General features: G+C 43.7%; 1 protein-coding gene and 2 long non-coding RNA genes across 3 annotated transcripts in view; 1 reads left to right on the top strand and 2 right to left on the bottom strand.

Annotated features, from left to right (window-relative positions):
• ZNF570 (zinc finger protein 570) overlaps window positions 1-26916 on the bottom strand; it is a 59646-nt gene that overhangs the window by 12944 nt on the left and 19786 nt on the right. Inside the window, exons 6-8 of the mRNA XM_033228866.1 lie at window positions 11552-11830; window positions 10211-10328; window positions 1444-1474 (exon numbers count right to left, since the gene is read on the bottom strand). Coding sequence (XP_033084757.1) covers window positions 1444-1474; window positions 10211-10328; window positions 11552-11830 — 428 coding nt within the window. The remainder of the gene's footprint in view (window positions 1-1443; window positions 1475-10210; window positions 10329-11551; window positions 11831-26916) is intronic.
• Window positions 355-25301, top strand: LOC117092445. The gene is made up of 3 exons (XR_004440818.1): window positions 355-367; window positions 16695-16698; window positions 25069-25301. It is a non-coding gene; the product is annotated as an uncharacterized LOC117092445 (long non-coding RNA).
• Window positions 7503-11618, bottom strand: LOC117092444. The gene is made up of 3 exons (XR_004440817.1): window positions 11484-11618; window positions 10190-10328; window positions 7503-7518 (listed from the first exon to the last, which is right to left on the bottom strand). It is a non-coding gene; the product is annotated as an uncharacterized LOC117092444 (long non-coding RNA).

The raw sequence follows: 26916 nt of genomic DNA, 5'->3' as shown, positions 1-26916 counted from the left end.
TACTCAGGAGGCTGAGGCAGGAGAATCATTTGAACCCAGAAGGCGGAGGCTGCAGTGAGCCGAGATCACGCCATTGCACTCCAGCCTGGGTGACAAGAGTGAGACTTGGTCTCAAAAAAAAAAAAAGAAAGAAAAGTTGCTATAAAGTGACAGTTGACATCTGGTTGTAGACTGGATTAGTCTAGTCTATATTCTGTATTAGTCCAGTTATCATGATTATTAAATCATTATAACACTGACTTACTAATCAGTGTTAATTGCCTGGTTTTGAAAACTACCGGTTATATAAGAAAATGTTCTCATTCTTAGGAAATATACCCTGAAGTACTTATGGTAAAGGAGCATCACGTCCGCAAGTTAGTCTTAAGTAGTTAAAGAAAAGAAAGAATAAGAATGATATATTTATGATATAACATAATCATCTATATACATATATATTTGTATATAGAAAGACAGCACATGCAAACATGGCTTTATATAGATGAACCTAGGTAAGGAATACATAGGAGGCCACAGTAATATTCTTGCTTTTTTTTAGAAAAAAATTTCCAATTAAAATGTTTAGTTAAAAACAAAAGGCTGGGTGCAGTGGCTTACGCCTGCAATCCCAGCACTTTGGGAGGCTGAGGCAGGTGGATAACCTGAGGTCGGGAGTTCCAGACAAGGATGACCAACATAGTGAAACCCCATCTCTACTAAAAGTACAAAATTAGCCGGGTGTGGTGATGTGTGCCTATAATCCCAGCTACTCAGGAGGCTGAGGCAGGAGAATCCCTTGAACCCAGGAGGCGGAGGCTGCAGTGAGCCGCGATCGCGCCATTGCACTCCAGCCTGTGCAACAAGAGTGAAACTCTGTCTCAAAAAAAAAAAAAAAAAAAACTGGTCATGCACAGTGGTTCATGCCCATAATCCCAGCACTTTGGGAGGCGAGGTGGGCGGATCGCTTGAGGTCAGGGGTTCGAGAACAACCTGGTCAACATGGTGAAACTCTGTCTCTACTAAAAATACAAAAATTAGCCGGGCATGGTGGTGCATGTCTGTAATTCAGAGATTGCACCATTGTACTCCAGCCTGGGTGACAAGAGTGAAACTCTGTCTCAAAAACCAAAACAAAACAAAATCATATACAGTAGGCCCATAAATTCTGCCGCCACCACCGTTCTGAGAATCCAGGGCCTTTTCTGCCTCTTGAGTCAGGATGGAATGAACTCATCACATTCCAAGAGGCAAGGTGAGGTGCCAAAAATGACAGGAGAGTAAGTCTAGAAAGGTCCAGCAAGAATAAAGGAGCAGATGGGCCATACCCCATACCACAAGATAGCAGAATGCACTGGGCTAGATGGATGTCCCCTTCTCCTCAAAGAACATACCTATCGCACCTGCAGTGAGACTCTGGCCTCCCTACCTCTCCCTTCACTCTGTCTCCCTGGATCTTGGGCTGACCCTCCTCCTTTCATGTAGCCATGGAGAGTCCCTGGAAAGAGGAACGTCTTCAGGTTGGTCAGCTTCTGGCTCAGGGATAAAGCTATTTCCTTTTATGTGGGAGTCTTTGCTCTGACAAGAGGTATGGGGTCTCAGTGATTCCTTCAGAAGGGAATTTTCATCCCAAGTTCCCTTCTCCTGGACAGAGGGTCTTTAACCTGGCCTGCCCAGGCGCTCACAGCTCCATCTCTCAACAGTAACTCACACTCAGCTGCAGGGCCTTCTATAGAAGTTGTAACCAAGGTCCTGTGGTTCTAAGGGCTGGCAGGAGCTAGAGAACCCTAACATCCAGCAAGGTGGCAGGATCCAAAGGTCTGCAGGGCACCCAGAGAACCTGAAGATAAGCAGATCCCACGGTGAGAGTCATCCACTCATCCCTCCCCAAACACTGCCTGGGGCCTCAGGGGGAAAAGCCTGCAGAGGCTGTGCAGGAGACATCACTGAGTGATGACTCTGCTCTGGGACTGCAGCACGGGAAACTGCCACAAAGACCCTTGTGTCTGAGTCACTCCCTGAGCCAAGGAATGACTCAGATACAAGTTTGAAGCCAAGCACTTCCTCTGACTAACTGAGAGAATCTGGGCTAGACACTTCACCTCTCTAGGCCTGTTTCCTCATCTGTGAAAACAGAAAGAGGCTGTCAAACAGACTTGAAAACCAGAAAATCTCGGTTCAAATGCAGGCTCTGCCATTTACTGATGTGTGATGTTGAATGAGTTACTTAGTCTCTCTGTGTCTCAATATCCCCATCATTTATTTATTATTTTACCCTCCTTTGATTTCTAATGGAGAAAGACATTTTCCCTATCTATTTATTGGCCATTTGCATTTCTTTTGTAAACAGTCTGTTTATGCACTTATGATTTTCCTGAGTTATTTGCAAAAATTAATTTACAAGTGCTCTTTATATATATATATATATATATATATATATATATTTCTTTTTTTTTTTTTTGAGACGGAGTCTCGCTCTGCCTCTGAGGCTGGAGTGCAGTGGCGTGATCTCGGCTCACTTCAAGCTCCGCCTCCCGGGTTCACACCATTCTCCTGCCTCAGCCTCCCGAGTAGCTGGGACTACAGGCGCCCGCCACTACACCCGGCTAATTTTTTTGTATTTTTAGTACAGATGGGGGTTTCACTGCGTTAGCCAGGATGGTCTCGATCTCCTGACCTCGTGATCTGCCTACCTTGGCCTCCCAAAGTGCTGGGATTACAGGCGTGAGCCACTGCACCCGGCTGCTCTTTATATATTGAAGCTATTAATCCTTTGTCATATTTGTTATAAACATGTTTTTATAGATAACATTTGTCCTTATTTGTCATTTGTCCTTAAACTTGGGTTTATTCGTATCCAAATACTAAACAAGTTTTATTGGTTATTTTTAATAGTCAACTTGTTGATTTTTTTCCCCTTATAGTTTCTGCTTCTGGTAGTATTTTCAGTAAAAGTCTTTTCCACAAGATTATTAAAATGGTCTTTTTGGCTTACAAGATTGGTAAAGATGGAAATCATATCTCTTACACTGCTGGTAGGAGGGTAGGATATTACAGCTTTCTGAAGGGAATTTATATCAGAATTTTTTTTCTTTTTTTTTCTGAGACAGAGTTTCACTCTGTTGCCCAGGCTGGAGTGCAGTGGCAAGATCTGGGATCACTGCAAGCTCCTCCTCCCAGGTTCACACCATTCTCCTGCCTCAGCCTCCCCAGTAGCTGGGACTACAGGTGCCCGCCACCACGCCTGGCTAATTTTTTTGTATTTTTAGTAGAGACGGGGTTTCACCACGTTAGTCAGGATGGTCTCAATCTCCTGACCTCATGATCCACCCACCTCGGCCTCCCAAAGTGCTGGGATTACAGGCGTGAGGCACCACGCCCGGCCCTATCAGAATTTTTAGAGTGCACACTCATTAAACCACTCTTCAACATCAAATAATGTGTCTCTATGAACTAATTCGTCTCACTAAAATAAAAGATAAAGGTACAAGGATGTTCATCTCACCTTTGCTTACAAAAGTAAAACAACTGGAAGCAATCAAAATGTACCAACAATAATTTATTTATTTTTTCATTTATCTATTTCTTTATTTGAGATAGCCTGGAGTACAGTGGCATGATCATGGCTTGCTGCAGCCTCAAACTCCCGGGCTCAGATGATCCTCCCACCTCAGCGTCGCAAGTAGGAGGGACTATCGACGTGTACCAGCGAACCTGGCTAATTTTTTTTTTTTTTTCTTTTGTAGAGACAGCGTTTCGCCATGTTTCCCAGGCTGGTCTTGGACTCCTGGACTCAAGCAATCCACCCACCCTGGCCTCCCAAAGTGCTGGGATTATAGGTGTGAGCCTATAATCCCACACCCAACCTGTCCCAGCAATTAAAAGGTTGGCGGGCTGATATTGGTGAGCCACAGAATGGAACACAACGCAGACATTAGAAATAGTAGTGGAGGCCGGGTGCGGTGGCTCACACCTTGTAATCCCAGCACTTTGGGAGGCCAAGGCAGGCAGATCAACTGAGGTCAAGAATTTGAGACTAGCCTGGCCAACATAGCAAAACCCCGTCTCTACTAAAAACAGAAAAAATTAGCTAGGCGTGGTGGGAGGTGCCTGTAATCCCAGCTACGCGGGAGGCTGAGACGGGAGAATCACTTGAACCCAGGAAGTGGAGGCTGCAGTGAGCCGAGATTGCACCACTGCACTCCAGCCTGGGTGACAGAGTGACACTCCACCTCAGAAAAAAAAAAAAAAAAGAAATAGTAATGGAGTAGTGTACTCCGATTTGGAACTACATTTGTGATGTATTTAGAAGCAGGAAATACAAATCATAACATACAATGTGAAGCATAATTCTATTTTTTAAATTATGTAAGTCCAAATCTATGAAAATATTAACAGTTGCTTTCTCTGAGTGAGGGGATTGAAAGGAATTTACATTGCATTTTTGAAGTGTTCATTTTCTAACTTTTCCAATAGCCTCATAATTGTGTATTTATTTAGATAATAGCAATAATAACAAAATTTACAATAATGACCAATCAAAACAAGCATGGTCTTACACAGGAAGAACAAATAAAACTATGACACATCATAGAAACTGACAGAAATAGAAAAGAAAAAAAAAAGCCTAGCTTGTATTTATTGAGCCCTGATCTCAACTTAGGCACTGTGCAGGTTATTTCCTCAAATTGACTCATTTATTCCTCACACTGCCCTCTAAACCGAGTCCTACTCCGTTTTTAGATAAAGACGTAGTACCTGAGAGAGCTGAAGAACTAGCACACAGCAGCACTGAGATATACACCCGACTAGCCTGGCTGTGGTGTTTCGGTTTATAACTTCTTAGTCTTGCTGCCTCTCAGAGACAGATTTGCCTTCTAAAAGAGCAATGCAACACTTGATGTGCCTTTTTTTTTTTTTTTTTTTTTTTTTTTTTTCTAGACAGAGTTTCTCTCTTGTTGCCCAGACTGGAGTGTAGTGGTGCGATCTCAGCCCACTGCAGCCTCCACCTCCTGGGTTCAAGGGATTCTCCTGTCTCAGCCTCCCAAGTAGCTGGGATTACAGGCACCTCCAGCTGTAGATTACTAAAATCACCTCCAGCTGTAGATACAGACTAAACTATTAAGGCAGGAAACAGTAACTGGATACATATGGTAAAACTATGATGAATGTTTTCTTCAATTTCCTTCAACAACAAGGAAAAATTAGTAATTTTCCTTTTTTATTTAAAAATGGATTTTTTCCTACTGGGGATGCCCATCTGAACACAGAGCCGAGTGTGGCAGACAAAAGCAGTGCCACCTATCCTGATTAAGGAAATGTGAAAAAGTTCCCTTCCTCCCTCAGCCTCAATTCCTCCCTAAAACTGAGCAACTATGGGGAGAATCCACGTGAAGATGAAATCAATCATTATCTTTCTTGGTAAAGAGTCAATCTTAGGCTGGGCACGGTGGCTCATGCCTATAATCCCAGCATATTGGGAGGCCGAGGTGGGCAGATCACTTGAGGCCAGGAGTTCAAGACCAACCTGGCCAACATGGTAAAACCCCATCTCTACTAAAAATACAAAAATTAGCTGGGTATGGTGGTACACACCTGTAGTCCCAGCTACACAGGAGGCTGAGGAAGGAGAATTGCTTGGACCTGGGAAGTAGAAGTTACAGTGAGCTGAGATTGCACCACTGTACTCCACTGTGGGTGACAGAGCAAGAATCCAAATTAAAGAAGAAAATAAAAGAGTCAATCTTGGAAAGCAGTATTGCCCTGCAGTCAGTCACCCTTCTAACAGCATGGCAGCCATCTGATGGGCACCATCTCAGCATTGTGACATGATTGTGACTTACACACCCTTATCAGTCCCTAACATTTGAACTCAAAAGTCATATTTTACCATATAGATACCATCATCTGGATGCTCTCAGTCACAAACTTAAAACTAGATCATAGGCCAGGCACAGTGGCTCACGCCTGTAATCCCAGCACTTGGGAGGCTGGGGTGGGTGGATCACCTGAGGTCAGGAGTTTAAGATCAGCCTGACCAACATGGTGAAACCCCATCTCTACTAAAAATGTAAAAATTAGCCGGGCATGGTGGCGCACGCCTTTAGTCGCAGCTACTCGGGAGGCTGAGGCAGGAGAATCACCTGAACGCACGAGGCAGAGGTTGCAGTGAGCCAAGATCGCGCCACTGTACTCCAGCCTGGAGAAGAAGTGGGAAACTCTTGTCTCAAAAAAAAAAAAAAATTAAAAAAAACTAGATCATAGGTCTCTCATTGCCACCCATTGTGGTTTCACAAAAGTGAACTCAGTATCTTCTCCGTCAACTTATTCTTCCTCTTAGGTTGTAGCCTCTGTCTCCTGAAGCTGTATGTTTGAAAGCTTTGTTTAGCACATTACCTCTTATTATTTTTCATAAATGTCCTAGATATTCTCAAATGTTTCATCTTCAACATAAATTGTCGAATTATTCTGTTATAATTTGGGGCAAAGAGATCCCTTCTTAAGATTTTGCTTAGGCCGGGCGCGGTGGCTCAAGCCTGTAATCCCAGCACTTTGGGAGGCCGAGACGGGCGGATCACGAGGTCAGGAGATCGAGACCATCCTGGCTAATACGGTGAAACCCCGTCTCTACTAAAAAATACAAAAAACTAGCCGGGCGACGAGGCGGGCGCCTGTAGTCCCAGCTACTCGGGAGGCTGAGACAGGAGAATGGCGTGAACCCGGGAGGCGGAGCTTGCAGTGAGCTGAGAGCCGGCCACTGCACTCCAGCCTGGGTGGCAGAGCAAGACTCCGTCTCAAAAAAAAAAAAAAGATTTTGCTTAACATTTCACTGAATTTGTCCATTCACATAAGAAAATACTGACAATTCTGAAAATTGTTGAGCCTTCCAATCCAAGAACAAGGCTTCAGTATTTACTCAAGACTTTCTATATATCTCAAAATGTAATTTTTTATGCTTTCACATAGGTACTCCAATTTTCTTTTCATATCTGTTACTGGATAGTCGACTGTGTTTTCAGCAACCTCCACATCCCAAGTACAAATGATTCTCCTGCATCAGCCTCCTGAGTAGCTGGGACTACAGGCTCTCGTCACCACACCAGGCTAATTTTTGTATTTTTAGTAGAGATGGGGTTTCACTGTGTTGGCCAGGCTGGTCTCCAGCTCCTGATCCACCCGCTTCAGCCTCCCAAAGTGCTGGGATTACAGGCATGAGACACCACACCCAGCCTTCAGTTTAGAATTTTGTCCTGGTGTTTGTGTGGTTTCAGAATTTCAAACAAAATTTCCTCATGGTATGAATGCCTTGGCTTCACATGTATATGATTCAAATGGAATCCTATCAAATTCAATGAATATGAGTCAATCAAGTGGACTCATAGGGGATACATGAAATTCAGTTCAAATTCAAAAGCAGGCAAAAGTAATCCACTATATTAAACCCTAGTTACCCCTGGGGTGGCAGTAGGTATTGACCAGTAAGGACACCTTCAAGGTGTTAGAAGTGATGAATATCTTGATCTAGGCTGTGGTTACAGGATTCTGTAATATAAAAATTCATTGAGTTGTACCTTAAAGATAAGCCCACTTGACTACATGTGTATTATGCCTCAATTTTTTTACAGAATTCTTTTTTTTTGAAACAGGGTCTCACTCTGTCACCCAGGCTAGGGTGCAGTGGCACAATCATAGCTCACTACAACCTTGAACTCCTGAGTTCAAGGAATTCTTTCACCTCAGCCTCTCCAGTAGCTAGGATCACAGTTGTGAGCCACCACACCCAGCTAATTTTTTTTTTTTTTTTTTTTTTTTTGAGACGGCGTTTCACTCTTCTTGCCCAGGCTGGAGTGCAGTGGTGCAATCTTGGTTCACTATAAACTCTGCCTCCTGGGTTTAACTAATTCTCCTGCCTCAGCCTCCCAAGTAGCTGGGATTACAGGTGCCCACCACCAAGCCCAGCTAATTTTTTTTTTTTTTTTTTTTTTATTTTTAGTAGAGACGGAGTTTCACCATGTTGGTCAGGCTGGTCTTGAACTCCTGACCTCAGGTGATCCACTCGCCTTGGCCTCCCAAAGTGCTGGGATTACAGGCGTGAGCCAACATGGCCAGACTACCCAGCTAATTTTTAAATTTTGTGTAATGATGGAGTTTCGCTATGTTGCACAGGCTGGTCTCAAGCTTCTGGCCTCAAACAATCCTCCTACCTCAGCCTTCCAAAGCACTGAGATTACGGACGTAAGCCACTGTGCCTGGCCAAAAAGGGAATATTTAATGACCTGGAGAAATGTCTGTTATATAAATGAAATTGTCTCCATTCAAACTTAGAAATTTTGTTCAAACACAGGCTGGGCGCAGTGGCTCACTACTAAAAAATACAAATTAAAAATACACCTCTACTAAAAATACAAATGAGCTGGGCATGGTGGTGTGTGCCTGTAATTCCAGCTACTTGAGAGGCTGAGGCAGGAGAATCACTTGAACTCGGGAGGTGGAGGTTGTGGTGAATTGAGATCACCCCATTGCGCTCCAGCCTGGGCAACAAGAGTGAAACTCCGTCTCAAAAAAAAAAAAAAAGAAATTTTGTTCAAACACAGCCACATCTTGCCTCTCCCCATGGTGCTCCTCCCCTCAGTGAATATCCCATTAAATTAGGGATTAAAACAGACAAAACTAATCTGTAAGATTAGAAGCTAGGAGAATGGTTCCCTCTGGCAGAGTAGTGACCGGGAGGGGCATCATGAGGGCATGGTGCTAGAATGTTGTTTTCTGATCTGAGTGCAATACCCAGGGGTATTCCCTTGTGACGGTTCACTGAGCTGCATATTTATATACATTTTGGCATATATCTTATATGACAATAAAATGTTTATGTAAAAAAATTTTTTTTAAATTATTTGCTCTGAAACCTGGCACTGAGCACAGTATGGGTGGTGAAGGGAATCAACGTGGAGAAAAAAATACTCAAACTCCTTACCCTGGCTTATTACTTCACCCATGCTAAGCAGCTATCTGTCTTTGATTCCGTGCAAATGAAAAATAGGGACTATCTGCTTTTAAAACTAAAACATGACCTATGTGGGTTCTGAAAGATGTTACCTGCCTTAGCATCCAGCTGCCTTGATTTCTTAAGATGCTACAGGCATTGTGCTTTTTCTGAAGGTTACATAAAGATCAAATGTAATAATTTTTTAAAGTTAAAATATTGTTTTGGCAGTGTACCTTTTCATTAGAGTAATGGTCAAAATCTTATTTTCTAACTCAGAAACTGAAAGTCAAATACTGCATTTTCTCACTTATAAGATAATAATGTATACACATGGACATAGAAAGCAGAATAATAGACATGAGTGACTCTGAATGGAGGGAGGCTAGGAAGCGGGTAGGGAATGAGAAATTACCAGACAGGTTCAATGTACATTATTCAAGTGATAGTTACACTAAAAGCCCAGGCTTCCCCACTATGAAATATATCCATGTAACAAAACTACACTTATATCCCCTACATCTATTATTTTAAATCTTATTTCCATTTTATTTGCAATCCCATCTCAGCCATTTTAATAACTATTAGTTCAATTTCAATTTCAGTGAGGAACCAGTTTCTAAAAGTAGCTTTAAATTTTGTTTTGTGGTTGTTGTGGCTTTATCTGTCTTGAATTTTTTCTGCCAGGACTTTATAAGGAACTGATTAGTGGAGGTTAAATGTGGCTATGCATAAAATATATAGGACAAGGCAAAAAGACTCTCAGAATACAATAAATTCCAAATCTAGTTTCTCTTCCTTTGATAATTTATTTTTAAGCTGAGCCTAGATGAAAGTATTTTCTAAACTCTCAGTTTGCTCTTTCAGCCAAATCTTTTACATTATCATTTTATTTTATTTTGTTTATTTGTATTTATTTATTTATTTTGAGACAGAGTCTCGTTCTGTCATCCAGGCTGGAGTGCAGTGGTACAATCTCGGTTCACTGCAATCTCCACCTCCAGGGTTCAAATGATTCTCCTGCCTCAGCCTCCAGAGTAGCTGGGACCTCAGGCGCCCGCCACCATGCCCAGCTAATTTTTGTGTTTTTAGTAGAGGCAGGGTTTCACCATGTTGACCAGCCTGGTAACTCCTGACTTCAAATGATCCACCCACCTTGGCCTCCCACAGTGTTGGGATTACAGGCATGAGCCACTGCACCCAGCCTACATTATCATTTTAGATACTTACTCAGTAAATTTGTTTTCTAACCACGGGCAAGGTCACATCCATCCCCGCTGTCACAGAGTCGGAATGGATTTCCAGAAACCAGGCTCGCTCTTGGGATGCTGTCACAGATGCGTATGTCATTACCTTTGCCAGAAAGAACCTTAAACAGGAAAAAATATGCATTAGATCACTAACAAGAACAATAGAAGCCACATCTTTAATAACATGGTACTTTAGATAAGTTTAGCACGCGATCCTTTCAAATTATTTTCATTATTGTGGAGAACAATAAACAGGGTGTGGGTTCAGAAAAGAGTTTTGAGATGGGCCTTGGTGGAGAGGAACTGGCTGCTATTCAGCTAGGGAATGTCATTTGAGTGAAATGTGTTCCCATTATGCAGGCTTGCAGCCTCAGATCTGTGATTTTCCTATCCCCAATCTCCACATTTCAGGACCCTCAACACCAACCCTTATAAGCCTCCTAATCAGACACACATAGTGTCCCCAATCACCGGCCTCCAATCTCCAACCCTCAGAGGTTTTCATAGTCACTGATATTCCCTTATGTTTAAATCTGACCAGGAGAGACTACTGGTCAGTAACTACAAAGCACGCTGATCCGATCTGATTGCCAGTGAATTTACACAGCCCCCAATCGTGAACCCACACTGTTCGCCAATGATATCCCAACGACTGAGGATTGTTGGTTCTCACAGCCCCACCCCCACCCACAAGTGACAGTCCGAATAACTGAGCCTTATTGAGGCGTACCTTTAAGATAAGCACACTTGACTCTATTCTCCATTCCCTGATCTACAAAAGTCCAATCGTTATTACTCTCCGATCCTCCACCGATGATATGAAGTAAGTCTCAATCACCGATGGCCCAAAACATTTCTCCAAATATTCATCACCACTGACCCCCCTCATAACTGAACCCCAAAGTTTCCACAATCACCAATTCCGGTACCCAAACTATTACTGCCCACAGAACTTAGAACCTCCGATCACTCATCCTCTCGGGCTCAGATTATTAACCTTAAAGCTCTCTAAACCAGTGTCTGAAAAACCCCAATTGACCCCAGACCCATGAAGACCACTATAACTGACCCCATGCACCCTGAAAATCAAGACATTTCACAGAACTCGCATTTATTGATTCCCACACACTCCCAAACCATCTGCTTCAGAGACTGTGCCATTGACTCCCGCCAACCTCTGCCCGCCACCACTGAGGCCCCGCGAGGCTCAGACGCCCAATCTCTTAACCCTTCAGTCCCCTTGTCGTTGACCCTCACGGGCACCCATAACTGACCCAGTCGGCCACCGTAGTCGACAGGTCACTATCCGCCACCGGTCCCCAGGTTTGACCGTTTCTCAAACCGACCCTTCCCATTTATGCTGCATCCGTGCCCAGAATCTGAAATTGATCGTCCTGCCACACCGCCTCATCGCGGTATAAGGTCGTCCCATCCTGAATGGCCGGTGCGCAGACTCAATTGCGACTTTGAAGCTGTCAGCCGCCACCCGACAACCTTCCAGAGAACAGGATTCTGGGTTTCTCAAAGCTGTAATGGGAGGTATGATGGCGACGCCCGCTTGACTCCTACTGGGGGCGGCCATGTTTAAAGCTGTGCTGTACAACGGATGATTAAGCCCTTTCTTTGCCCGACCAAAAGATAAGGCTATTTTAGGACAAGGAGAAGCAAGTGTCCCTGGATCCCTAAACAGAGATGTCGTCTCTGCTCTTAACTCAGCATCTCAGATGCCAAAACCTCCTTTGACTAACATGGCGGCGCCCAGACATCAACGCTGAGCTTTCTTTGTTTCCAGCAGCCTGATAAGATGGCCGCGAACAGTTTTACCGCTTCTTACGTGCAATGGGTGCAGCCTCTCCTAGGAGGAGTTACCCTATGGCAATGTGAAACTTTTTCTGAGCCAGCTCTGGGAGTTACAGAGCAGCGAAGAGACTCGCTCTTCTTTTAGGGAGACAGAGACAGCCTAAGGAGGGGGCGTGACTTCACGGAAAGGGCGGAGCCGCAAGGAAAGGGCGGGGCTGCCGCAGTGGGAAGAGATCTGAGTTCTTAGCGCATAATGGAAAGGAAATATTGAAAGCAAGGTTTTTACCTAAGGAGGCTTGCCCGATAAGCCGACCTGAGGGAAGAATATGAGTGCAAGAAGTTTATTTGGTAGGTAGGGGATGGAGAAGTGAGACGGGAGCGATGGGAACGACTATACAGTGCGTCGGTGAGCCGATTAGCTCTGTGATCAGTGAGGGCTCAGTCAGCTTGGGAACTCTGAGGAATTGTGTAGAAACCACTTCCAAGTTGTCACAACCCCCAGGCCGATGAAGCTGACACATGTCTACACCATTTCTCTTCCCCATTGTTTTAGAGCCACTCCAGAGGTGTTAAAGCTCCAGCACTTCCAGCCTGCCTCCTGGGAAGGTCTTAGGCTGAGTCTATAGGTGCCTGCACTAAGAAGCCAGCGGTCTGCATATGATTGCCTAGGGGTAGTGGCTGGGTACCAACAGCATTCACTACAGGCCTGCCTTGGATACCGCCTAACGCAGTGCTCTGCACATCACAGGTCAAACTGGAACATCTCTAGAAAAGATTGCCTTGTCTTATGAAAATGGCTTTTTTAAAAAAATCCTAATTTCACTAGTTATCCTAGCAACTGATACAATAACTGACCTCCAAAATGTTTCCCAATGATTCCTACCTCCTACTATTCACACTCTTATGTAGTTCCCTCCCACATTGTACCAGGGTTGAACTGTGAGACTAATAGAATACAGTACCAGTGATAGATGTCAGTGCTGAGATTAAATATAATAATAAAAGGCACCTTGACTTCTGTCTTAAAGGCTGCTGCCCCCACTTTGAGAGTAGTTGCCATGTCATGAGGATACCAAGACAGCCTATGGAGAGGCCCATGTAAGCAAGGAACTAAGCCCTCCACCCAATATCCTGGGAGGAGCTGGGGCCTTCCTATAACCAAGTGGGTCACCCTTGGAAGCACATCTCCCAGCCCCAGTCAAACCTTGAGATGAATGCAGCCCCTGTCAATAGTTCCACTGCAACTGCATGAGAGACTCAGTCGCAAGCACTCAGCTATAGCAGCTCCTGTATTCCTGACCCTCAGAAAGTATGTGAGATACTAAATTTTTGTTGTTTTAAGCTTCTGAGTTTGGGGTAATTTGCTATGCATCAACAGATAACTTCAATGCTGTGTTAAATGCTACAGTTGACATTTCTTAATCTTTTTTTTTTCTTTTTTTTTTTGAGACGGAGTTTCACTCTTGTGGCCCAGGCTGCAGTGCATTGGTGCAATTTTGGCTGACCACAACCTCTGCCTCCTGGGTTCAAGTGATTCTCCAGCCTCAGACTCCTGAGTAGCTGCGATTACAGGTATGCGCCACCATGCCTGGCTAATTTTGTATTTTTAGTAGAGACGGGGTTTCTGAATTCTTTAAGTAAGGTTTCTAAACTTGTGAGATTATTCTGTCAGAGGGAGATTATTACCAGTTTCCTCTTTTTCCTTGTGATGGAAAAATTAAAGGCCTATGGCACTGCTAGATTTTTAAAATTTAACAAAGAGGTCAAGGGTCCTTACTTCATTTGATTTAATATTAATATAAGTGGTTTATATGACAACACTTTGAAGTGACTATAGTAATTAATTTAAAATCACCATTTAGGATGTGCATGGTGGCTCACACCTGTAATTCCAGCACTTTGAGTGTTGTAACCAAGTGAGTTATAGAGAAACGCCACACTCTGAGACTAATTCAGGAGTCCTTTTATTGCCAGCGACCGAAAGATGGCTAGAGCTCAAAATTCTCTCGGTCCCGAAGAAGGGGCTACATTTCTTTTTATACCGTGGTCTAAATAGGGGAGGGGGAGTATAGCTGAAGCAATTTTTACAGAAGCAGAACAAGCAAACAAATTTAAAAAGATTAACTGCTTACGGTTTCAGAAAAGTAAATAGTTCCAGGTGCAGGGGCTCAAACTATCACAAAGAGATAGATAATGCAGAGGCTTTGGGTACCATCCCCCGAGCACGTCCCCGGAAACTGCTGGTTCAGCTTTTCTCAATATCTTATCAGTAAGCGCATTCCTGGATGAGCTTGGAGTCAGCTTGCACTAGTTATGTCCTTAAGGGATGGGGGGATAAGGGGGATGCAAGTGAAGAAACAAAAATGGGGTCTGTCTAGCTCTCTCGGCTAAGAGAGACAATCAGGTTAAAACAAGGTAGAGTATCACATTCCCCACTCATGTTTTGGGGAATCAAATCATTGATTCCTCGGTTATAACAAGGGGGTTATATTGGGTCCTAAGATACATAAGTTTGACAGAAGCTATGCGCTGCTTTATAAAGTTAAGAAACCAATTTAATATACAAGACCCAAAAACTAAACCTAACAAGAGGAGGAGAAGGGATCCTGCCAGTCCAGTAATTAGAGGAGTCAGCCATGGATTCCAGTTGAACATGTTTTGGTACCAGGGGGTGTTATTTTCCTGTTCTTGCTGGCGTCTGTCTAGATTTTTTCGAACTCTTTGGAGAGGATCCTTTATGACTCCAGACTGATTGGCATAGAAACAACAACTCTCTCCTAAAGCTGCACATAACCCTTCTTGGGAGAGAAGTAGCAGATCTAGGCCTCGGCGGTTTTGAAGGACTACTTCCGCTAGAGACTCTACCTGGGAATGCGGTGTATTTATGACTGATTGGAGATTGCTTAAATCAGCATCTACTTGTTGAGACAGGGACATTAGTCCAGTTTCTCTCTGAACCAGGGCAGTCATGCCAATGGCTGCTGATCCAGCTATGCTAAGGCTGGCTAGAAGGGGTACAAGGAATGGGGCGACTCAGCGAAACCTGGAATGTAATTCATGGGGAGCGATGAGAAGTTGCCCTTCTGGCCCGCTGTACACGTAGACCTGGGGGAGCACATGAACCAACATGCACAGGAGAGGTCCAGGTTCAGTCCCACTGATGCAGCGAGTGAGGCCTGAAGTATGGGCCAACCAGATATTGTTAGGTGTCTGGTAGGAGACTGAGGCATTTAAGGAAGTAAGTAGAGACTGATTACAGGTGGCCTGAAAGGGAGAAGCAGACAAGTTATACCTGGTGCTAATTAGACAGGAGGCGTTTCCTGACACATCTCCTAGTGTAAGGGCATGGGGGCATGTACAACAAGGAAGAGAGTCAATTTTTAGCCTGGCTTCTACTCCTAAACCAACATAATATGGGGGTTTTGCTTTTAGGCACAACCAACAATCTTGGGCTAGCTTAGGCTGGGTGAGATTAAGGAGATAACGTACCCCGTCCAGAATGGACATTAGGCTGGGCTGGAGATGTGGTCATTGTAGCTGAGATTTAGGAACCGGGAGAGGCGGCGGGATGGTTAAATCGACCCTGTTTGGGTGTGTTTGGAACACAGGGTCACCTAAATCAGTTAAAGGACCAATTTGCTTAGGGGGGGCTCCATGGGACCAGGATTTTTTTCTGGATGGTGAACATAATTCCAACATCAAATCCCGAGATATAAAGCCTTAATTCCCAAGACATGCCATAATACCATTGAGCCGAACCAGGATTACAGACAGTTATAGTAAGAGGGTTACAATTTTCTATAATACATGGTCTAGGACGGGAAATGCGAGTTATGGAGAGGGTTGAGAACTGGGTTGATCCTCCAGGCTGAGTGGCTAGGGTTACACACAACCGGTGAGGGCAGAAAAACTGGTACGAATCTCAACAACTAGAGTCAGGGTGATTTCCAGGACAGAGGTAAAAGTCAACATTCTGGAGTCCTTTTTCTGCACCTTTAGTGCTTCCACATCCAGTCCGGCTTCCTGTGTGTCCGAACCCTGCAGCAAGGTCAACGTTCCCCACTCCCATGACCGGCAGGTGGCGTTATTCTTCCTCGGTACTGGCAGGCTCTGGGAACAAAGCACATAAATCGACTGCAAAAGAGACTTCCTTGGAGGTTCCTGCCTTCCAAGTGGTGTTTGCAAACATACATCCTGTTGTGAAAGAAGTGAGGAGAAAAGAGTAGAGAGGGGCAGAGGGCATAATAGGCGAAAACAAACAAAAGCGGTAAATAAGGATAATTAATCTGATGGCTTCACTCGACTTAGGTGCAGTTTTAAGGGGCCTGGCCCAGGCTTGGGGACCCATGTTTCTTGCTGGGCTTTGTTGGCTTTTTTGATGCGAGAGTGATGAATCCAAGCAGAAATCCCATCCACTTTCAGGGCTGTTGGCGTGGTGAGGATGACAGTATGAGGTCCTTTCCAGGCAGGAGTGAGTCCTTCTTTCTGCAGCAGGCCTTTTAACATACACCAGGTCACCCGGCTGGAAAGAGTGGCAGGGCCCCGTCTGGTCAGGAACTGGATTGGGGTGTGCTCCCCGGACAAGTAGCTAGATGATGTCCTGTACCTGTTGGAGAGACTGCAGGTACCGTAACATATTAGCTTGTGAGATTTCTGCTAAATGGGTATCTCTTAGCTTAGGCAAGATAGGTGGAGCCCTTCTATACATGATTTCAAAAGGTGAAAACCCAGCCCGGTAAGTGGTGCATCCTACTTTAAGAAGGGCTAAAGGAAGGAGCTTTACCCAATCCTCACCAGTCTCTAGGATTAATTTTGTAAGAGCACTTTTTAGGGTGCGGTTCATGTCCAGAGCTCTGAGGTCGATAGACGCAATGGAGTTTCCATGGAATGTTTAATGCCTTGCTGACCGACTGAGCTATGGATGAGGTGAAGGCTGGTCCATTATCAGACCCTATGGCAACAGGCAACCTGTGTCGAGGGATGATTTCATTTAGTAAAAGCTTAACTACCATGGTGGCAATTTCGTTTCTGGTGGCAAATGCCTCAGTCCATCCGGAAAAGGTGTCTACTAGCACCAGGAGGTATTTGTACCCTGGTTTTTCTTCTGCAAAGTCAATTTCCCACTTTTCTCCTGGTGAGCCTCCCTGGAGGCGGTGGCCTGAGCTGGGCTTGGGACCTTGTTTGGCGCTTACCTGAGCATAAGCCGTACACAGGAGAGCTGCTTGGTTAGTTAATTCCTGAAGGTGAGGGATCTTGAAATGGCTTCTTAGAAGCTGGGCCAGTTTTACTCCACCCAAATGGGTGGTGGTATGAATGCAGACGATTGATTAAAGTTTCCCGAGGGCTCGGGGCATGAAAATTCTGGAATCAGGAAGAATCCACCAACCTTCTTGATTTTTACTGGCTTGAAGATCCGAATCTTGTTTTTCTTCTTCTGGGGAGTATTCTGGGTGGTCTGGTAAGTCCGACTGCAGAAAGGACACAGCGGGCAGCAGGGTCAAAGGCGAGACTGGGAGCCGAGCTGCCTCTCGAGCTGCAGAGTCGGCTCTTTGGTTACCACGGGCAATGGCCATGTCTTCTCATTGATGTCCTTTGCAGTGAATTACAGCCACCTGCTGAGGAAGCCAAACAGACATGCACCACGACGCCCGGCTAATTTTTGTATTTTTAGTAGAGATGGGGTTTCACCATATTAGCCAGGCTGGTCTCGAACTCCTGACCTCAAGTGATCCGCCTGCCTCAGCCTCCCAAAGCGCTGGGATTACAGGCATAAGCCACTGCGCCTGGCTGGGGCTATTGACTTCAAAGATAATTTAGGGGGTGAGGAAAATGTTCTATGTATTGTTTTAAGTGGTAGTTTCATGGGCCTATGTAATTGTCACGACTTATCAAAGTGAACACTTATTTGTGTTATTATATGTAAATTATGCCTTCATTTTTAAAAGAAAAAGCATACTGTTGAGAGTATTGAGTAATGATGTGGGCCAGGGAACAGAGAGGGAGTAGAAAGGAAGTAACAGAACTTTATCATAGTCTGCAGAAAGATAGGACCCTGCCAAGGTCATCATCAGCATTTACGGCCTATGACAGGGCGATTCCTCTATGCGGAGGAATTCGAGAAAGGAGCCTCTAGGCAGACTTAGCTCCAAGGCTCTGGGCTAACCCAACCTGCACTGACCATCCGTGCTCACTTGTTCCAGTGAGCTTATGCCTATAGGTCCAAGCCTTGAACTAAATGTGGTGGCCCTGGACACTGTCATCATTTAAAAGGATACGGGCCCCAAATTTGGCCTGAAAGGCACAGAGCTTCCTTGCTCTGGAGTAGAAAGGACCTTACCTGGGCCTGAGTGTTGTTTGTTTGTTGTAGAGGAAAGAAAGAGAGATCAGACTGTTACTGTGTTTATGTAGAAAAAGGAAGACATAAGAAACTTCATTTTGATCTGTACTAAGAAAAATTATTCTGCCTTGAGATGCTGTTAATCTGTAACCCTAGCCCCAACCCTGTGCTTGTAGAAACATGTGCTGTGTTGATTGACTCAAGGTTTAATGAATTTAGGCCTGTGCAGGATGTGCTTTGTGAAAAATGTGTTTGCAGGCAGTATGTTTGGTAAAAGTCATTGCCATTCTCCAGTCTCGAGTACTCAGGGACACAATGCACTGCGGAAGGCCACAGGGACCTCTGCCCAAGAAAGCCTGGATATTGTCCAAGGTTTCTCCCCACTGAGACAGTCTGAGATACAGCCTCGTGGGAAGGGAAAGACCTGACTGTCCCCCAGCCCAACACCTGTAAAGGGTCTGTGCTGAGGAGGATTAGTGAAAGAGGAAGGCCTCTTTGCAGTTGAGATAAGAGGAAGGCATCTGTCTCCTGCTCGTCCCTGGGAATGGAATGTCTTGGTATAAAACCCAATCATACATTCTATTTACCAAGATAGGAGAAACTGCCTCGTGGCTGGAGGTGAGACGTGCTGGCGGCAATACTGCTCTTTACTGCACTGAGATGTTTGTGTAAAGTTAAACATAGATCTGGCCTAGGTGCACATCGAGGCATAGCACCTTTCCTTAAACTTATTTATGACAGACAGTCCTTTGCTCACATGTTTTCCTGCTGACCCTCTCCTTACCATTACCCTATAGTCCTGCCACATCCCCCTAACTAAGATAGTAGAGATAGTGATCAATAAATACGGAGGGAACTCAGAGACTGGAGATGGTGCGGGTCCTCTGCTGAGCGCCGGTCCCCTGGGCCCACTTTTCTTTCTCTATACTTTGTCTCTATGTCTTTTTTTTTTTTTTTTTTTTTTTGTCTTAGAAGGAGTTTCACTCTTGTCTCCCAGGCTTGAGTGCAATGGCATGATCTCAGCTCACAACAACCTCTGCCTCCCGAGTTCAAGTGATTCTCCTGCCTCAGCCTCCCAAGTAGCTGGGATTACAGGCATGTGCCACCATGCCCATCTAATTTTGTATTTTTTAGTAGAGACAGGGTTTTGCCATGTTGGTCAGGCTGGTCTTAAACTCCCAACCTCAGGTGATCCACCTGCCTTGGCCTCCCAAAGTGTTGGGATTACAGGCATGAGCCACTGCGCCTGGTGTCTCTGTGTCTTATTTCTTTTCTCAGTCTCTTGTCTCCATCTTGTAAGAAATACCCACAGGTGTGGAGGGGCAGCCCCCCTTCAGTTTGTTGTTTTTTTATTTTTATTTTTTGGTGTTTTGTCTGGTTTAGTTTGGCTTTTTGGGTTTTTTGTTTTTTTTTTAGAGACAGGATCTCACTCTGTTGTCCAGGCTAGAGTGCAGTGGCACCATCATGGCTCATGGCAGCCTTGAACTCCTGGCCTCAAGTGATTCCCCTGCCTCAGCCTCCCACGTAGCTGGAACTACTGGCACACACCACCATGCCCAGCTAATTTATTTTTATTTTTTTGTAGAGATGGGGTCTTGCCATCTTTCCCAGGCTGTGGTCTGAGTGTTAATAGGGATGTAGCTTGGCATGACTGTAGGGTGCTCTGGATCTGGGTGGGATGTGACCATCTCCTGGATCAAGGTTGATTGTGGGAGTAGCCTGGGATGAGGAGAGGCCACAGCCCATCCTGTCCTGAGAGTATGTGGAGGCGGGGAGAGCACAGGGGCAAGGGTGAAACAAGTATCAAAGTATAATTTTCAAAAACTTGTAATTCTTTTTTTTTTTTTTTTTTTTTTTTGAGACAGAGTCTTGCTCTGCCGCCCAGGCTGGAGTGCTGTGGCCAGATCTCAGCTCACTGCAAGCTCCGCCTCCCGGGTTCACGCTATTCTCCTGTCTCAGCCTCCCGAGTAGCTGGGATTATAGGCGCCCGCCACCTCGCCCGGCTAATTTTTTTGTATTTTTTAGTAGAGACGGTGTTTCACCGTGTTAGCCAGGATGGTCTCGATCTCCTGACCTCGTGATCCGCCCGTCTCGGCCTCCCAAAGTGCTGGGATTACAGGCTTGAGCCACCGCGCCCGGCCAAAAACTTGTAATTCTTAACTCTTTTACAGATATTCAAAGATTCATCTCACTTACTAGCAAGGGAATTGGAAATTGATTTCCAAGTGAACAGGTATATACATTTTTTTCAGTGAAAAATAATAGAATATTTGAATAAGATTGCAAAGTTAGATATAAAAACTATTTAATATCCCTACAGGGCAATAAAACCATACCTTTAAGGTTATTTCTTCCACACAGAATCAATTTGTAGCTATACCAGATGAATATATGAAAATGCATCAATTGTCTGCAAGTTAACGTCTATTTTTACATGATCTACATCCTAATCAATAACAGTCAATCAAATAAAGGTTCATTACACCAGAGCAATGAATTCTCAACCTGGGGCAGTTTTAAGCCCCAGGGGACATTTGGCAATGCCTGAAGACGATTTTGGTTGTCACAATGGTGGGGGTAGGATACTACTGGCATCTAGTGGAAAGAGGCCAAGGATGCTTCCAGTCACTCTGTGATGTAGAGAAGAGTCCTCTGTAACAAAGGATTATCTGGCCCAAAATGTGAATGGTACTGACTGTGGGAAAACCAGAACAATTTGTTAGACTGTGCTGTAGTATGACTTTGCAAAGATACATGGGATAACAAAATAATATATTTTCCTTATTTCCTAGTGTCATGAGTGGTGCAAGGTTAGAGATAACCAAGGGCACACATGCTTGTATCTTGCCACAATGTCAGCCTTTTAATGATGCTAGTTCAATCACAACAACATGAGCTACATGGAGTTCCCAAGGAGGCATTCTCCTTAGTACTCCCCCTTCACTCCGGAGGCAGAGCAGTGGGCACACAGGTTCAAGATACTCCAGAAGTCAGTCAATATTGCAAAGCATATATAGTAGTGTACCTTTTTTTTGGTGGGGGAGACAGAGTCTCTCTTTTGTCCAAACTGAAGTGCAGTGGCGTGATCTCAGCTCACCACCACCTCTGCCTTCGGGTTCAAGTGATTCTCCTGCCTCAGCCTCCCGAGTAGGTGGGACTACAGCTATGCGCCACCATGCCCAGCTAATTTTTTTCTATTTTTAGTAGAGACGGGGTTTCACTATGTTGGCCAGGCTGGTCTCGAACTCCTGACCTCGTGATCCAACTGCCTCAGCCTCCCTAAGTGCTGGGATTACACCACACCCAGCCAATATATAATATTAATATTAATTAACATTAATATATAATATATATTAATATTTATATATATTATATTATTAATTATATATTAATAACATTAATATATAAATGTTCTTGGTCAGACATTCTACAACAAACAAAGTAATATTTAACATCAAGAGGAAAAAGAGATGGGAGAAAGGGTTAAGGAACCAGTCCATGGGCAAAGACAAAAGAGGTCCTAGTCTGGACTTAGGCAATCCATCAGTCTTGCAAGAAAGAATTTTTGATGTGGCACAGCCTTCCACAGCAGATGCCAAGTTCTTATCACAAGTAACTACAAGATAGTGTCAGTTAAGATGGCCTTTTCATGCTGCTGAAGGCCTAATCTTTATTGTCACAGAGTCCTCTGGTGAGAACTGATGGTGAAAGAATGTGCTTGTTCATGTGCTTAACTGGTTGGATGCAGTCTTTATTCTTTTTTTATTAAGCAAAATATCTTGTTGGCAAAGTGTTCTATGAAAAATGAAATGAAGTCTTTTTCTAAGAGGGAGTTAGGTATGTCAAAGGTGCTCTATACACCTAGTTTTTGATAACTTACTATTATTTTTTTGAGGCGGAGTCTCGCTCTGTCGCCCAGGCTGGAGTGCAGTGGCCAGATCTCAGCTCACTGCAAGCTCCGCCCCCCGGGTTTACGCCATTCTTCTGTCTCAGCCTCCCAAGTAGCTGGGACTACAGGCGCCCGCCACCTCGCCCGCCTAGTTTTTTGTATTTTTTAATAGAGACGGGGTTTCACCATATTAGCCAGGATGGTCTCAATCTCCTGACCTCGTGATCCGCCCGTCTCGGCCTCCCAAAGTGCTGGGATTACAGGCTTGAGCCACTGCGCCCGGCCCCAAAGAGATTTTTTAAATCCTAATTCTTGGGCTCCACCTCCAGAAATTCTGGTTTGATTTTCCTGGGGTAAAGTCCTGTTTTTCTTTTTTTCCTTTTAATATTTCACCAGGTATGGGAAGCTGTGGATTCATAACCTGAGTAAATTAAGGAATTTCACATTATGAACTCAATTTGAGATGGGCTGGACTGGTGATACCTGGAAGGGGTAAAAGAGAATCCACTCTGGAGGCACCTTATGCCTCAGGGAGCATCCACAAATCATTTTTCAGAAACAGTGACCAGCAAGTTGTCACAGATATCCAGCATGCAAGGGGACAGAACCACATGAATGAGATCAAATAGAAACAACAGATAGTGGCCGGGCGCGGTGGCTCAAGCCTGTAATCCCAGCACTTTGGGAGGCCGAGACGGGCGGATCACAAGGTCAGGAGATCGAGACCATCCTGGCTAACACGGTGAAACCCCGTCTCTACTAAAAGATACAAAAAACCTAGCCGGGCGAGGTGGCGGGCGCCTGTAGTCCCAGCTACTCGGGAGGCTGAGGCAGGAGAATGGCGTAAACCCGGGAGGCGGAGCTTGCAGTGAGCTGAGATCCGGCCACTGCACTCCAGTCCGGGCGACAGAGCGAGACTCCGTCTCAAAAAAAAAAAAAAAAAAAAGAAACAACAGATAGTATAAGCAGATTCATCTAAACTGAGTAGCTTTGAACTAGGGCTGTTGCTTTGGTTTGGGTTCAAGGCCCTCATTCAACATCTTTTAGCTTACAATGGTGAGTCTTCAAGACATATGAATATACATTACAGTGACAGCTAGCCCTTGGTATCTGCTGGCACGTAGATACCATTGCACCACTAATTTCCCACAGAACCTACCCCTCCTCCAAAGTCTTTATAGGAGCTATAGTAGTTGCCTCTGTTTAGATTATGGGGTTTATTTCCCACTGTGTCCTCTATTTGTGGTGCTAGATATTATTTCTTTTCTTTTTTTTTTTTGAGACGGAGCCTCCCTCTGTCGCCCAAGCTGGAGTGCAGTGGCGCGATCTTGGCTTACTGCAAGCTCCGCCTCCTGGGCTCACGCCATTCTCCCACCTCAGCCTCCTGAGTAGCTGGGACCACGGGCGCCCACCACCACACTTGGCTAATTTTTTTTTATATTTTTAGTAGAGACGGGGTTTCACTGTGTTAGCCAGGATGGTCTCGATCTCCTGAACTCGTGATTCACCCACCTCAGCCTCCCAAAGTGCTGGGATTACAGGCGTGAGCCACTGTGCCAAGCCAATATTGTTTTTAATTGATTTCTAATCAGCACTAATTTCTACCTCTTTTTGTGCTCTTACCTTTGTTTCAGGGGCTGGAAACCTAACAATTTCACTTCCTAGACTACTTGTCAAAAGTCACCTAAAAAGTCAAAAGTAAAAAAAAAAAAAAAAGACACTGGGCTGTAGCTCAGATTACACAAGTATCTCTAGCTAAAGGATATGAATGAGTGAATGAGGCAAAATAGGGAAGAGAAGAAGGGCTTTAATTTAATTTTATTTATTTATTTTTGAGACAGAGTCTGGCTCTGTTGCCCAAGCTGGAGTGCAGTGGCGCGATTTCGGCTCACTGCTGCCTCTGCCTCCCGGGTCCGGGTTCAAGCAATTCTCCTGCCTCAACCTCCCGAGTAGCTGGGATTACAGGCACACACCACCATGCCCAGCTAATTTTTGTATTTTTAGTAGAGACGGGGGTTTCACCATGTTGGCCAGGCTGGTCTTGAACTCCTGACCTTGTGATCCACCCACCTCGAACTCCCAAAGTGCTGGGATTACAGGCATGAGCCACTACGTCCGGCAGGGCTTTAATTTTTATCTACTGCTTTAACTTTCACTTCAGTGTGTTGGAGTGTGGTGGACAAGCACTCTCCCTCACTCTGCCATCCTGTTTCTTGTTGATATTTTCAACCATTCAGGTATGGATGTCTGAGGCCTCTCTTTGACAGTGATAGACAATTTCCTTGATATTCTTAATTGCTTATTTTTCCATTGACTTATAAATGAGAAAAACATAATAAAAAGGTGAAGCTATCAACAAATTCTGCTGGATATTGATTATAATCACAGTGACTAAGTTAGGCATCCATTTAAAAATCCAGAGTCTCTGTGTATTTGTTTCTGTATGCTGCCTGTGTATCTGAAGTAAATTTGTCTCCACCGCCTGCTTCTACTTGTAACAGCCTAATGCCACTTCCCTTCCTCTTTCCTTTCGCAGTATATTTTATAAAATAATAACTTTTACTAAACACTGCTGTAAATTTAACATGTATTATGACAAATGCATGTAACAGTTCCAAAACAAAGAATTACCTCCCTTTAACATCTGAGAAAATTGAGTTCAGAAAGAATAGTAATTGGCCCAGAAAAATTCTGGACACTCAGATGGTAAGGGACACAAAGAGAAATTAACAAATCATGGTGCATATACAATGGGGTCCTAAAAACAATAAGAATGATGATGGGAAAATTAGGCTTATGAAACCCTTAGCATAAAACGTCATTCTCAAACCAGTCACACATGGAAAGATAGTCTTAAAATTGTTAACAATGGTTGCCTCTGGAAATAGACCATATATAAGCTTCTTTCTGAAGAAAATGGTGAATACAGGAATACCAGTGGCACCCCTGGGGAATAGTAAGAAAGTAACTGACAGGGCACAGTGATTCACACCTGTAATCCCAGCACTTCGGAAGGTTGAGGCGGGCAGATCACCTGAGGTCAGGAGTTCAAGAGCAGCCTAGCCAACACGGCGAAACCCTATCTTTACTAAAAATACAAAAATTAGCTGGGCATGGTGGTGCATGCCTGTAATCCCAGCTATTTGGGAGGCTGAGGCAGGAGAATCGCTTGAACCTGGGAGACGGAGGTTGCAGTGAGCTAAGACCATGCCACTGCACTACAGCCTGGGCGACAGAGTGAGCCTCCATCTCAAAAAAGAAAAAGAGAAAAAAAAAAAACTGATAAAAGCAAACATCATTTAAATGTTCTTTATTTTTTTGGCATTACGAAATAGTTTAAATATACAGAAAGACACAGACAGTAAGAACTGACTCTCATACTCACAGTCAGCTTTATCAAATTTTAAGAATTGGCTATACAGTATTTGCTTATTTTTAAAATAAATAAATAATGAAAGATATTTTCATTTGCATCCTTTCCCCAATCTCATTTGTCTTTTTCCCTGCAGGTCACCACTGTTCTGAATCTGATGATTATTTTATGAATTCTTTTAGATTATTTTCATATAGTATTTAGCCATGAAAAATATACATAACACTAATTTGCATGTTTTGAAATTGTACATGTTATACTGTATTATACAAAATACTCTCTAGTTCAGTTTCATTAATACTGTCTTTGATATTTACCCATGTTAACAGAAATATCTCTTTCCATTTTAGTTTGCTTTCTATCTTGTGTTTAACCTAATAGTTAGATTGCTTTCAACTTTTCATTCTCACAAACAATGCTGCAATGGACCATCATATATATCTCCTTGAAACACGAGGAGAGACTATGTAGAGGTTTAAACGTGGAATTGCTGGGTCAAAGGTTATTCACATCTTCAACTTTACTAGACATTGCCAAATTATGCTAAATACAACTACTTCCAATAGCATCGTATGAGTGTTCCTATTGCTCCACATCTTTCCAGTAATTGCCACTCTATGCTTTTGCCAATGTGATGATTTTGAAATAGTTCATTGTGATTTTATTTTGCATTTCTCTTACTACTAGTGAATCCCCTTACTACTAGTAATACCCCCAAATCCAATCTTTCTCTACTGGTATGAACCATCATCATACGCAGTTTCTACAAACAGAGTCGATAATTTTCTTCCTGCTCTTAAGAATTTATACCTCATAGATAAATTTCAGAACAAACTTGTGAAGCTAAAGGGCAAAAAAAAAAAAAAAAAAAAATACACTGAAACATTTTGGCTGGAATTGCAGTGAATTTTTAATTAGGAAGAATTGCCAACTTTATTATCTCTATAGTCTAGACTATATAATGTTCCTTGATTTATTTTCTTGTTACTCTTCAGTTTTCTGGGTTTAGAAAATCTACTGTTTTATATTTAAGTATTAAATTACATATCTCCACCTCTGGAATTTTACTCAGTGAGAATGTGGCCTTTGTATTGCTGTCATTTCCTCATACCTAAAACAGTGTATAACAAATAGTAATTACTCAATATTAACAGAATGAATGCCTATATTAATATTTGTATATCTGTTGTTTTCTTCCCTTAATCCCCTTTTGATTTCAATTTTGCAACCAGTGGATAAAAAATTTAAAAACTTTACATTTTTCTGTAGTATGGAACCCTTTACATGCCTTCTAAATTACCAGAATTC

The sequence above is a fragment of the Trachypithecus francoisi genome, unplaced genomic scaffold, assembly GCF_009764315.1.
Source record: "Trachypithecus francoisi isolate TF-2019V2 unplaced genomic scaffold, Tfra_2.0 Lachesis_group12, whole genome shotgun sequence".
Taxonomy (NCBI): domain Eukaryota; kingdom Metazoa; phylum Chordata; class Mammalia; order Primates; family Cercopithecidae; genus Trachypithecus; species Trachypithecus francoisi.
This window is presented reverse-complemented; position numbering and strand designations above follow the sequence as displayed.